The 12,634-nt window shown below is 44.1% G+C and overlaps 1 protein-coding gene across 2 annotated transcripts in view; it reads left to right on the top strand.

Moving 5' to 3' along the window:
* Positions 1-12,634, top strand: part of CUNH12orf75 (chromosome unknown C12orf75 homolog) — a 43,621-nt gene that overhangs the window by 12,438 nt on the left and 18,549 nt on the right. For both annotated transcript variants that reach the window (XM_031350143.1, XM_031350144.1), the window contains exon 2: positions 2,910-2,934. In XM_031350143.1, the coding sequence (XP_031206003.1) occupies positions 2,910-2,934 (25 nt within the window). The remainder of the gene's footprint in view (positions 1-2,909; positions 2,935-12,634) is intronic.

The raw sequence follows: 12,634 nt of genomic DNA, 5'->3' as shown, positions 1-12,634 counted from the left end.
TGGCATGCTTGTGGAGGTAAGAATACAGATTGGTGGCATCAGTTCTGTCTTTCAACCATGTCCTTAGATGCTCAACTCAGATCGACAGCCTTGGCTGCAGGCGTCTTTACCCCCACCCCCACCCTCGAACCACCTTGCTGGCCCTGGAAGTGCGGTTTAAGGTGAGGAAGGACATGAGTAAGGTGATGCCATATTGAGTGGTCTTCCTTAAAAAGCCGTGCTTGTGTCCCCATCCCCCTGTGTGTAAATGTCCCCCTTTTCAGACATATAGACAGCCAAGTGAAGGATCACTTGCCTAGCATAAATGAGGTCCCGGTTCAATTATCACCACTGCTAAATTAATTAGTTGATTAATTATTTCACTTCTAAAAAGAAACTCATGATGCCTTAGTTTGGGTTTTACTGCTGTGAACAGGCACCATGACCAGGGATATATATATATATATGTTTTGATTGAGTTTGCAGTGCATTTTTATGTGGCAGACTTTTGATTTCGAGAACTCATGGATGCAGTAATGAAATTGTTCCTAAGTGTAAAGTGGAAGGTGAAAACGATTCTGGTGAACTCATGGGAACAGCTCAAATCGAGTTTAAATCTTAAAGGCAGTTACCTTCAGAAAGAAATGGGCTTTCTTTTGTAGTTTACCATTTCCTTTCCATTTAAGACAGCCACCTTCCCTCCATCTCTTTAAAAAGGAACGTTAAAGATTATTTTATTTAATGTGTTTGAGTGTGTTCCCTCAGTGTGTGTGTGTGTGTGTGTGTGTGTGTGTGTGCACTGTGCTTGCCTGGTGCCCTCTAAGATCACAAGGAGGTATGGGCTCTCCAAGGAACTGGAGTTAGGGATGTTTGTGAACCATCATGTGGATGTGGACTGGGAACTGGGTCCCTACAACAGCAGCAAGCGATCTTAACCACTAAGCTGTCTCTCCAGCCTCTTCCTCCGTCTCTTGTGTCTTTTAAGGCCCATGACATTAACTCATAAATGCTGTTTAAACGGGCATGAGGCAGTCTGTCGGAAAGTGAAGGTTGTTGTTGAGTAAATTATAAACCAAATTTATACAGTTTAAAGCAAATGGGGTTTTTATTTATTTATTTTGCCACTCTGAATAATTCTAGTCAAAGCATTTTTGACATAAATTAGACTAGAAATTTTGATCCTGTTTATTGTGATTAAACAAAACATGGTTAAAATGTTACAGGGAGGTCACACACACACATACATATACACACATATACATATATATATTTATTGTTTTATTATCTGATTCCCCTTTTCAGGATAAAGTGGTTTTAAATTTCACATTTATGTGCCTATGTACTCTAATACTTTTGCCACAGATTTTCAAACATTACACATTTATCGTAAGGGAAAAAAATCTCTGAGAAGAAGCAGGTGTGAAGGAGTCGCAGTCTCTGTACCCCGTACCCTAGTTGTTAGCTGACCGTGTTATCTGGTTTCTCAGTGGCAATTCCTTTCTTTTCTGAAAATGAGGTTCGCTTGCTCTCCAGCCCTGCCTGCCTGGGGTGAAGTGTGGCTGGGTCCTTCCCCTCACCCCAGCCACAGCTACTAGACACACACACACACACACACACACACACACACACACACACACCGTTTTCCGATAAGGCACAGTTATCTTAGAGAAGGAGGTGCGGACTCTGAGAAGATGACACTACCCAGTCCTGCTGAGCCTGCTGGGATGTGCACCAGCAGTGAGCCCAGCAGGGAGAGGCTCTAATGGTACCCAGAGCCCAGTGCAATCAGGGTGAAGAGGACTGAGACTTCCTGATTGAAGTGAGGGCCAATTACACAACATGCTGCTGTTTTAAAAAGAACCAGGCTACTATGCTTTGCCTTCCAAGCCGCCTCTGTCTGTCCAGGGTGCCCTCCTTCACTAGACACAGGAGCATAATGATTTGGTGACTGTTAGACAAACACTGGAGAGAGGACTCCACTCCACTGGAGACAGAGTGTTGCCTTCCTGTTCTGTGCCAAGCCTGCTGCAGCATCCCTGGGAATACAGCATGCCGCTTGGGATGCCCCTTCTGTGATTGCTCCATGTGCTCTTCAGTAACTGTAGACTCAAGATGTGTTTTCTGTATAAGACTCTGAAAAGCAAAGTTTCTCACATCTCCGGATGTCCCTTCTCCCACCACACAAGGAACGAGAATACACTCCCTCATGCTTCCCCGTGAATCAACCTAAGGAGAATATTATTTCTTTCTGGTCTTTCATTTAGATCCTCTGTTTCAACTCTGAAAATTGCTCATTTTTGAGGCACTGCTTATTATTTATTTGTACTACCAAAAATATCCTCTCGCTGATTGTTTTTGTTGTTTTATAATTTAATTTTTAGGGTGTTTTAGGATGGTGTAAAGGATTTTAAATTCCAAAGTGTTTGTCTTTGCTTGCCTGCCTCCTTCCTCACGCACTTTCTGGAGGAAATCAAACTTGCTTTTGGCCCGACTGAGTCACATGGCATTCGGTGTCTTCTCCGTGTTTATTCACCCACTTTGTAAGCACACCTTCCCTCCTCTGGAAAGCTGTGGCCATTTCATTTCCATTGAGAAGGACAGTCTTTTTGCCCCGATTCCAGAGGGGAAATGAGGTTTCATGTGTAGAACGACACAATGTCTTAGCTAGTAAGGGTAGGAGCCATGCTCTGAGTCTTTCAGATAGAGGTGGGCGCAGGGCATAGATGATCTGTGAAGAGCCGTGGGCTGTGTCTGGTCTGTGGGTGGGAAGGGAAAGGGGAAGGGTAGACTCAAGAGAAAATAGACTCAGAGTGCACCCACCCACCCACGCACACACATTCCATTTAGGAATTTTCAATCCATTTAGGTATTGGGTTTAGTTTTTACAAGTACTCTCACACCAATACAAATGTTTTTCTTTTCCCCCCTAGGTCCGACAGGAGCGGTTAAAGATGTGTAAGTACTTGACATTTTGATATTATAACCTCTGTCTCCGAGAAAAGCTGTTTTTGGTGGTTCTGACCTTTAGGGGTCTAGGAGTGGCTGACAAGACAACAGGGTACTTTCTGCCCTGTGCACTAGTAAATGTTACCATTTGATTGACAGCTAAAGTACTATTTGAAGGATGTTAGCATTTGCGGCTTTTCCTGTTAGCCCCGCAGTGGTATGCTAGTTTAGAATGTTAAGAAGAATCTGTCTTCCCACCCTAACCTGTACAGAGACTGAGTTAGCAACAACTCCCTTATCATAAGGGAGCCCGACATGTGGGGCCAGGGACCCTGCTGTGCCTCAGAGCTATCCAGGGAGCAAACTAGAGCCTTGTTTCGGCAGCAATAACTAGATATTCCCAGATACTCAGGGGAATAGTACAACCATTTTCTGTAACATGAGCGGATCTTCCTGAAGTTGTAAAGTCAACCCCTAGACCTCTCTGTTGATACCCTTTGAGCTTTTCGGAGGTAATTAGGGTTCATGGGGTCATGATGGTAGAACCCCCATGATGGCATTAGCGGTTCCTAAGAAGGAGAAGAGAGACGAACCAAGTGTGTTTGCTTGTGTCTCCGTGTCTTCTGCCGAATGCTGACGAACAACACTGCTGACACAGCACGAAGGCCCCAGCAAATGCTGATCTGTGTGCCGCCTTGGTCTTCTCTATCCTTTGCAGTTCCCCGGTCTCAGGTGTTTTGTTACGGCCATGGAAGCTGTATCGAGACATCCTTTCATATAACCCATTTTGAACTGAACTGTAGGCTGAGGAGTTCCTAATCAGGCATCTCTACAGGAGGTTTCCTATGCTCAGGGATGTCGTCCGTGTCTCCGTGCCATTCCTCTGCATTCTATCTGAAATCTAGATCTAATAAGGCCCGTATAGGAGCCCATCGTCTCAGGGGTTTCTAGTCACTTCATTGTGGTCGTTTGATTTCTGTTGTTGTGATAAAATACCCTGACAAAACAATGTATAGAAGAAAGGGAAGATATGGCCGAAGGAGGGGAAGGCAGGCTGTTGGAACCGGAACCTGCCTGATCACATTGCATCAGCTCTCGGGAAGCAGAACAGGAAGTGAGGGAAAGGGCACAATGCTCAGGCCAGCGCTTCCTCCAGTGAGTCTACACCTCCTAAGAGTTTAGCGACCTTGCCGAACAGCATCACCAGTTAGGGACCACATGTGCAAACACAGGGACCTGTCCGGGACGCTTCACATATCACATTCAAACGGTAACCGTGGAGGTTGTGGTTTACCCTTCCTGTTCCCCGTTAGTTAGGTGTTGGGGCCACACGGTGTCAAGAGAGCATGAAAAGATTTGGGACTTATTTGGTGAGGCTTTCTGGGGAGAAGGAGAGTTACACCCAAAGTGGTCCGCTTAGATTGGGTGGGGGATGGGCATGCCTTTGGTTTGTATCATGGTTGGGGATGGGTTAGGGCGAGGGGTCCTCCACGAGGACGGGGCTGGACCTTATAGGGAAGGCAGGCTTTTGTACAGCTTGTGTGGATATCAGGCTGAAGGGGAGGGGGAGGACCTGAAAGCTGTCACTGCTCCAATATTAAAATAGAATCAGACTTTTTTTTTTTTTAAAGTCTCAAAGAAGAATTCAGAGAAGACTTGAGTGTTGTAAAGTTTTCGGGGAATTAAATAGCCATTTCAAGTGACAGTTTGGGACACAAAAGCAGTAATCACTTGCTTCAAATTCCTGGTGTAGTGCTTGAGTTTCCCGTGATTTCTGGAATGGTTCTGAACACACTTCTGCCCTTGTAAACTGTTTATTAAATGAAGTGGCAGTCTTAAGTGGCATTTTATTATAAAATAAAATATGATAAATTGAAAACTGTTGAGAATGCTGGATGCCTTGCAGTATCAGATACCTAGCCAAAATGTAGTTCTTTTTTTAAAAAAAAAAATGTTTTTATTAATGTGTGTATGTGTGTGTGTGTGTGTGTGTGTGTGTACACACAAGTATGTGTGCCCTGAGGATCAAACTCAGATCCTCAGGTTTATCTGCAAGCACCTTTACCCACTGAGCCATCTCGCTGACCCAAGATTTAACTCCTTACGTAAAAAATAAATGAGCATTCCCATCTCACGAGTGAACCAATTTCTTTCATCTTTAACATGTTTAAAAATTTGGTGAAGTTTAAAAATAAATTTCTTCAAAATGTATTATTAATAAACATTTGTATACCTGTTTTATGTACAAACACACCTGGTGTCATGTGATAATCTCTTAGGCATAAAGGAGCATCAAATGGAAAAATGTAAGTCTGGCTTTGCGGGAGGCATCCAGTTCTTACATCTTCCCTACTCGGTTGCCTTTTTCTGTGTGCAAGAATCCAACATACAATGGCTGCTGGTGATAAGGGCTCTTCCTGAAAATAGGTGGGGTATGTGTTGGGCTGGAGGTCCATGGGGGAGCAAGGCTTCATGCAGAGAAGAGGGAAGGAAGATGAGAGCCTGTGCTCAGGGAAGAGCATGAATGGAGGCCACAGGGTTACAGAGCCTGGCCATTTCCCGGTCCCTCCTGGAGCCCCTGTCCTGGGCCGGAGAGCCGTAAGATGGGGCTAGTGTGTGAATGAAGCCCCTGTCCTGGGCTGGAGGGCCATAAGATGGGGCTAGTGTGTGAATGAAGCCCCTGTTCTGGGCTGGAGGGCTGTAAGATGGGGCTAGTGTGTGAATGGAGCCCCTGTCCTGGGCTGGAGGGCTGTAAGATGGGGCTAGTGTGTGAAGGGGCTTTGCTTCCAGGCCAGGAGTTAGGCTTCCTTTATGGGTGTTTCAAGAGCCATTGACAATATTAAGTTGGAGGAATTAAAAGATTATGTCTGGGGTGCTAACTCCTGGGGCTGTGTGGGTCAGCGAGGTGGCTCAGTGGGTAAAGGTGCTTGCAGGCAAACCCAAGTTTGATCCTCAGGGCTGACATGGAACACGGAGAGGACAAACTAATACACATTGGGGGTGGGGGGTGGAGGAGACACTGAGGTACTAGGAAGTTGGAGCCACAGAGGGGGCCTTAGGAAAAGAGAGGGCTCGCATAACCTGGCCGTGGTAGACACAGTCCATGTGTTGAATGGGGAAGGAGGAGAAGAGACCAGGAGGAGTATGCCACAGTCTCTGACTTGAGCTAAGGATGGGCATGGTGGATGCTCTGAAGTCAGAAGGAAAAAGAGGATGATGAGCTGGCTTGGCCATCACCACATCCCTCCCTGGGGACGGTGGTTTCAGTTGAGCTTACTGAGTAATACTGAGTCAAACTGAAAGGAGACACACTTTCAAGATAGAAGAGAATTAGAGAGTGTCAGAACAGATGTTTTCAGGCCTGTAATCCCAGCAGCTGTGGTAGAGGAATGGCAAGTTCAAGGCCAGCCGGGACAAGTTAGTGAAAAAAGAAAAAAATAAAAAATAAATAAATAAAAGATAAAGTAAAGAGCAGGCGGAGGCTGTAGCTTCCTGGTAAAATGGTTCCTCGAATGTATGAAGCTTCAGTCCTCATACCACCAAAACAAAAATTTATTTTGGTTTTTCAAGACAAGGTTTCTCTGTGTAGCACTGGCTGTCCTAGAAACTAGCTCTGTGGACCAGACTGGCCTCACAGAGATCCTCTTGCCTCTGCCTCCTGAGTTCTGGGATTAAAGTCGAACTCCACTACTGCCCAGCTACAAATACTATTTTTTTGTTTTTTGTTTTTTTGAGACAGGGTTTCCCTGTGTAGCCTTGGCTGTCCTAGAACTCACTCTGTAGACCAGGCTGGCCTCGAACTCAGAAATCCGCATGCCTCTGCCTCCCAAGTGCTGGGATTAAAGGCATGTGCCACCACCGCCTGGCTTTTTTTTTTTTTTTTTTTTTTTTTTTTTTTTTTTTTTTTTTTTGTATTTTTTTCTTTTAATTTCAGTGAATTTTATGAGCTTCTTGGCACCAGTAGGGTGTGTAGGGGTATTTTGGTTGGCCGTGGAGAACCAAATTGTGTATGTTTTGACACAAACAAACAGACAGACAGACAGACAGACAGACAGACAGACAGACAGACAGACAAACAGAGGAATCCACTGGCGGTGTTGGTGGAAAGGCCCACCAGTTTTGCTTCAGTCACAGCTAGATGCAGGTGGTCAGACCCAGGAAGCAGCTCTCCCCAGCTCACCTGTTGCAGACAGCTTTCCCAGGCCATGGTGGAGGTGGCCAATCGGTGTTTAGCCACCGCAGGAACAGTTTGCTTTCCTTTGGTTTCATCAGAGGCCCCAGCAAGTCCCCTCTCCCACCAAGGATGCTTTGCCTGTTCTGAATGTGGAATTCTCATTGGCCAGGGCCAGGTCATGTGCTTGATTTGGGAACCAATCATATAGCCTCATTTAACCACATGGCTGAGCGTGTGGTGGTTTCCCTAATGAAATTTGGTGGTGTGGAAAAAGGGGGGCAATTTTAAATGTTAGAGTCAACTTCGTCTCAATATCTGTCACTTTTCATGTTTTAAAAATATTGATTAAAGCACGGTGGTGGTGAAACACACCTTTAATCCAAGCACTCGGGAGGAGGAAGGAGGATCTCTGAGTTCAAGACCATCCTGGTCTACAGAGTTCCAGGACAGCCAGGGTCACGCAGAGAACCGTCTTGAAAAACAAAACAAAACAAAACAACAAAACATACACACACGCACAGACACCCATAGTGTGTTTATTAATGCACATATTAATTATGTATAATGTTTCCTTATGACACTTTCATACATGTATATGATATATTTTGAAAATATTCATCTCCTGTTCCCTGTGTAAGCATCTAAGAATTTTTATTTTTAAAGATTAAGCATTATTTGTGAGAATATGAATATGTTTCGGAGAAGACACTATTAAATAAGTTAACTCAAATTTAATGTTTGTCTTTGAAAACAAAGCAAGAAAAATCATAGCCTTCAGGTTTAAACAAGATAATTCAAATACTTCTTTCACTTAAAACTTGGAGTGATATTTCATTAGGATTCTTTTTTTGACAAAGCTATTTTATTGCCATAAAAGGTAATGAATGGAGAGAAAAATATCCAGAAAAACACACTGACAAGCAACCTTAAAGAAAGAAATTGTAGCCGGGCAATGGTGGTGCACGCCTTTAATCCCAGCACTTGGGAGGCAGAGGCAGGTGGATTTATGAGTTCAAGGCCAGCCTGGTCTACAGAGTGAGTTCTAGGACAGCCAGGGCTACACAGAGAAACCCTACCTTGAAAAACCAAAAAAAAAAAAAAAAGAATATCCAACCTTGATTTGTGCCTGGTGTGTGTGTGTGTGTGTGTGTGGTGCATGCATATGAGTGTGCAGGTACACACACTTGTGTTTACACATAGAGGTCAGAGCAAGAGCTCAGTGTCCTCTGTTGCTTTCTGCCTTGAGACAGGGTCTATCACTGTTGTGTTAGGCTGGCTGGCCTGCAAGTTCCCAGGACCTGCCTGTCCCTTCTTGCTAGTGGTGCTAGGATCCGAGAACCATGTCTAGGTTTTACATGGGTGCTGGGGTTTCAAACTCTGGTCCTCATGCTTGAAGATTGACATCTTAATGTTGGTCCCTGGTTTCCTCACATATGCCCATGGGTAAGTGCACCCGAACCCATGAACACACACACGCACACACACACACACACACATACACACACACACACAGACACACACACAGTATAGTTGTTCTGTGTGATAGTTATTTGTAGTTGTAACTTGACTACCTCTGAAATTAACTAAAACCCCAAAATGGAGGTCACAACTATGAGGAATTTTTGGTTTATTTGAAATGTGAAATATTTAAATGTGAAATATTCACTTCTAATCTGGATCTTTGAGGCAGGAAGGCATGCCTTCTTTTGAGCTGAGAAAACACATGCTTTTAATCTGGATCTTGAGAGGGGAAGATACACTTTTAATCCACATCATGTGAGCTGAGAAAACTCACCTCTAATGTGAGCCGCACTTTCTTTTGGAAGCCTAGAGAAGAACCTTTGCCTGCTTGCCCTCACCTTGCTAGCAAGTCCACTCCTTCACTGGCACTGGAGCCTACTTCTTCAGAATTCCAGTGCCTACTCAAGACTGGCCGAGATGTCCGGCCTCATGGACTGAGCAACTTTGGACTTTTTGTTCATAGCCAGCCATTGTTGGATTAGCTCAACAACAGCTTATAATTTATTCTAATAAAATCCCATATGCATATACCACACACACACACGTATATGTATGTATGTATTAATAAGTTCTATAAGTTCTGTCATTGTACAGAACCCTGACTAACACATTCTATGTTCTGTAATCTCAAATATCAGCCAAGATTAAATTCATTATGGAAAAATGTAAAACCATATCTACCTCAGAAGTATAAGTATTTATATTCACCTTTAATACATACTAAAGTTATATGCATATCAAATATTGTTTTTAAGTACACTTACTTATTATCAGTAAATGTTTGGCTTGTGTATTGTTTATGTACCTCTACACCAAGAGTTGTGTAGAAACTCCTAGGAAGAAAAGAGGTAACACATGGCCTCGTGTGCATTGCCCTGGCAAATGGTAGCCATAATAACTGATGGCTTAAAGAGTGTTGAAAATATCTGTTGGAGGCGCTGTCATGAATTCCTGAGGACAGAAGGCACGGCAGCACGTGGAGGGCCTGGCTGTGAGTGGAAGCCATAGTTCTCATTGCTTGTCATGATTGGGTTTTCTGTAGTAGGACCCAGGGGAGGAGGAATGGGAAAGGAGAGAGAAAGCAGAGCAGGAGGGGTGGAGAGGGGCCAGCAGTGACTAGCAAATGCCTGCTGTTAAGACAAATGGGGGGGGTGGCTGATGCATGGGGCAAATGGGAGGGGGGATGTGATCTGAGAAGGCAAAACAGACAGCATGTTCTAGGTAGGATCAGGGAGAGCATTGTTTCCTCCCTTAGGGGTGGGATTTTTAAAAATTGTTATTATTACTATTCCAAAATGTCACAGGTAAAGTAGTTTCATGATCCAAGTCCCATAGAGCTGCAATGAGGTCATGTCAGCAGTGTCGTGGGAACACTTAAAAATCAGTGATGGATGTGCTGATCACTGGGATTTGATGGGTTTCTGTTGTTATGATAAAACACTATGACCAAAAGCTACTCAGGGAGACAAAGGCATGTCAGTTTACAGCTCTCTGGTCAAACCCCCTCACTGAAGGAAGTCTGAGCAGGAAGTCAAGGCAGGAACCTGGAGGCAGGAACTGAAGGCAGGAGCTGAAGCAGAGGCCATGGGGGATGGCTGCTAACAAGCTTGCTCCTCATGGCTTGCTCATCCTTCTTTCTTATACCATTCAGGACCACGTGCTCTGAGGGTGGGAGGGGGTAGGAGGTAGAACTCCTGCTTCAATTATGAGTCAAGAAATTCCCCCACAGGCTTGTCTACTGGCCAGTATGGTGGAGACATATTCACAGTTGAGGGTCTCTCTTCTCAAGTGACTCTAGCTTGGGTCAAGTTGACCAAACACTAGGTGGCATAACAGTGTCCTGCCCTTCTCCATAAAGTTGTAAATTTATTTGTCATTTTAAAAAATAATTAAAAACTTCCATGAGAGAGAGAGAGACAGAGAGAGAGAGAGAGACAGACAGAGAGAGAGACAGACAGAGAGAGAGAGAGAGAGAGAGAGAGAGAGAGAAGGAAGAACAGAGGTGCTCAAATGGATGGTGTCAAAATGGATGGTGTTCATGGGTTTAAAGCTGGTGATAGAGAGATGCTTTGGGTAAGAGCCAGAATCTTTAGTGCTTTTGGAGTTTTATAGCAGGGGAAAGCCTCCAAAGAGGAGAGTTTCTGAGAGTTGATGGAATTTGCCCTGTATGCAGCACAGTGGGGAGCTTAGGAGCGCACTGGCTCCAGTCCCCTATTTGGAGATGCTAGGAGTTTTGAAAACAAGCTGTGTGTCTTTGATGCTTTGAGCAGAGTTGGTACAACAGGGGGAAAGACAAGGTTTCTGAAGGTCAGGAGGCCGTATATTCTTGCCTGGACTATAGCAGTTCAGAGTTCTAGCACTGACCAGAGAGAATAGGGAGACACCAGTGGAAAGGGATACAATGTAGCCCTTAATCCCTCTGCTCTATGCAGAGTCGAAAGTACCTGCTTTGAAGGCAATGATCCTTGTGCTCTTAAAGGAAAAAAAATGCAGCCCGTCTTGGCCAAGGAGCTCGTCCAGGTAAAGAGCAAGAATTAGAGTGGTTGGGAGAAGGTTTGAAAATTTGAACAAGTGAATCAGATTGCAGAAGAATAATTGAATTGGAAATCATCCTATAACTGGTAGATTTGGTCTGAACCTCAGTGTTGGTTACATTTCTCCTGACTGCAACAAACCCCCTGACATAAATGGCTCATGAGGAAAAATTGATTTTGGCTGAGCTTCAGGCCCTTAAGGCCAGGAGGGTGTGGCAGAAGAAGGGTGGGGCAGAGCCTCTTAATATTACCAGGAAGCAGGGACCTCCTTCTGCAACTAGCCTTACCTCTTAAAGTTTCCACAGCCTCCAGAAATTGTGCCACCGGGCAGGACAGGGCAGGCAGGGCACAGGTGTTTAGAACCCAAGCCTGTCTGGGGACAACTTCAGATTTAAACCATAGCACTGCTCTGAGGAGCTGGGGGTACCATGAAGAAAATTCTAAAGGAAGTGAAATGATTAGGTTTATACATGGAGAAGTATTCTATAATTATAGCAAATATGATTTGGAAGCAAATATATTGTTAATTAATAAGCCTGTTCCAGCTTAAGGCTGGTGGTTCTTGCCTTCACCCTAATGCTCCAGAAGTAGTGGAGACAGAGTTTGAGGCTAGCCTGGGCTACCATGTGAGACTTTGTCTAAAAAAAAAAAAAAAAACCACAGAAACAAACAACATCACCCAAAAAATCTCCCCTGCAACAAAACAAAAACCTATTTGGAAAGATTATCATAAAATATAAAATATAGACAAGAGGATGGAGCGCCGGATCTGGTAGCTGCCGGATTAGATTTGTATTGTTACACATTGAGCCTCCCAGGTGGCATCCTGACATGGATGGAACAGGCCCAGGCAGTGGGTTGTTTTTCTGTTTCTCAGAGTGGCTCTATAAGAAGAGCTTTATATTTAGAACAATTTTTTTTCTTGATGAATAAGTTAAAAGCGTTTTATGGTTTTGCCACGTAAATATGTTTGTTCTGGGAGGTGGGGGGAAGTGAGAACCTTCTAGTTTTCAGGCAAGCTGAAGCTGGGAGGAATTAGAAAGCGTTCATTGGAACAGCTGTTGCATCTAGTGATTTACCCTCAGTATTTGTTTTGGAATATGACATGGTTTTGTGATTTTAACTGCCCCAAAGGCTTTGGTCATTTAGGGTGGTTTGTTCAACCCCAAAGCTGAGAAAATATAATGATGAAGATATATTGGTTACCCCATAGTATTGGTGAAGAAAAATGACGTGTGTGTATTGGCCATTCATGGGATTGAACCTAGGACTTTACATGTCCTAGGGAAGCTAAGTTATAGCTCAACCCCTCTTCTCATCTTTAATTTTGAGACAGTGTCTCATTAAGTAGCCCAGGCTGCACTTGAACTTGTAATCCTTGAGCCTCAGCCTCTCTTTTGAGTAGTCAGGTTCACCTGGTCTGGTTATAATTTATATGGGATGGATTAATGTTGAATAAGTGTTTTTTTTGTTTTTTTTG

The sequence above is a fragment of the Mastomys coucha genome, unplaced genomic scaffold, assembly GCF_008632895.1.
Source record: "Mastomys coucha isolate ucsf_1 unplaced genomic scaffold, UCSF_Mcou_1 pScaffold4, whole genome shotgun sequence".
NCBI lineage: Eukaryota > Metazoa > Chordata > Mammalia > Rodentia > Muridae > Mastomys > Mastomys coucha.
The sequence above is the reverse complement of the archived record's forward strand: the minus strand, read 5'-3'. Positions and strand labels throughout refer to the sequence as shown.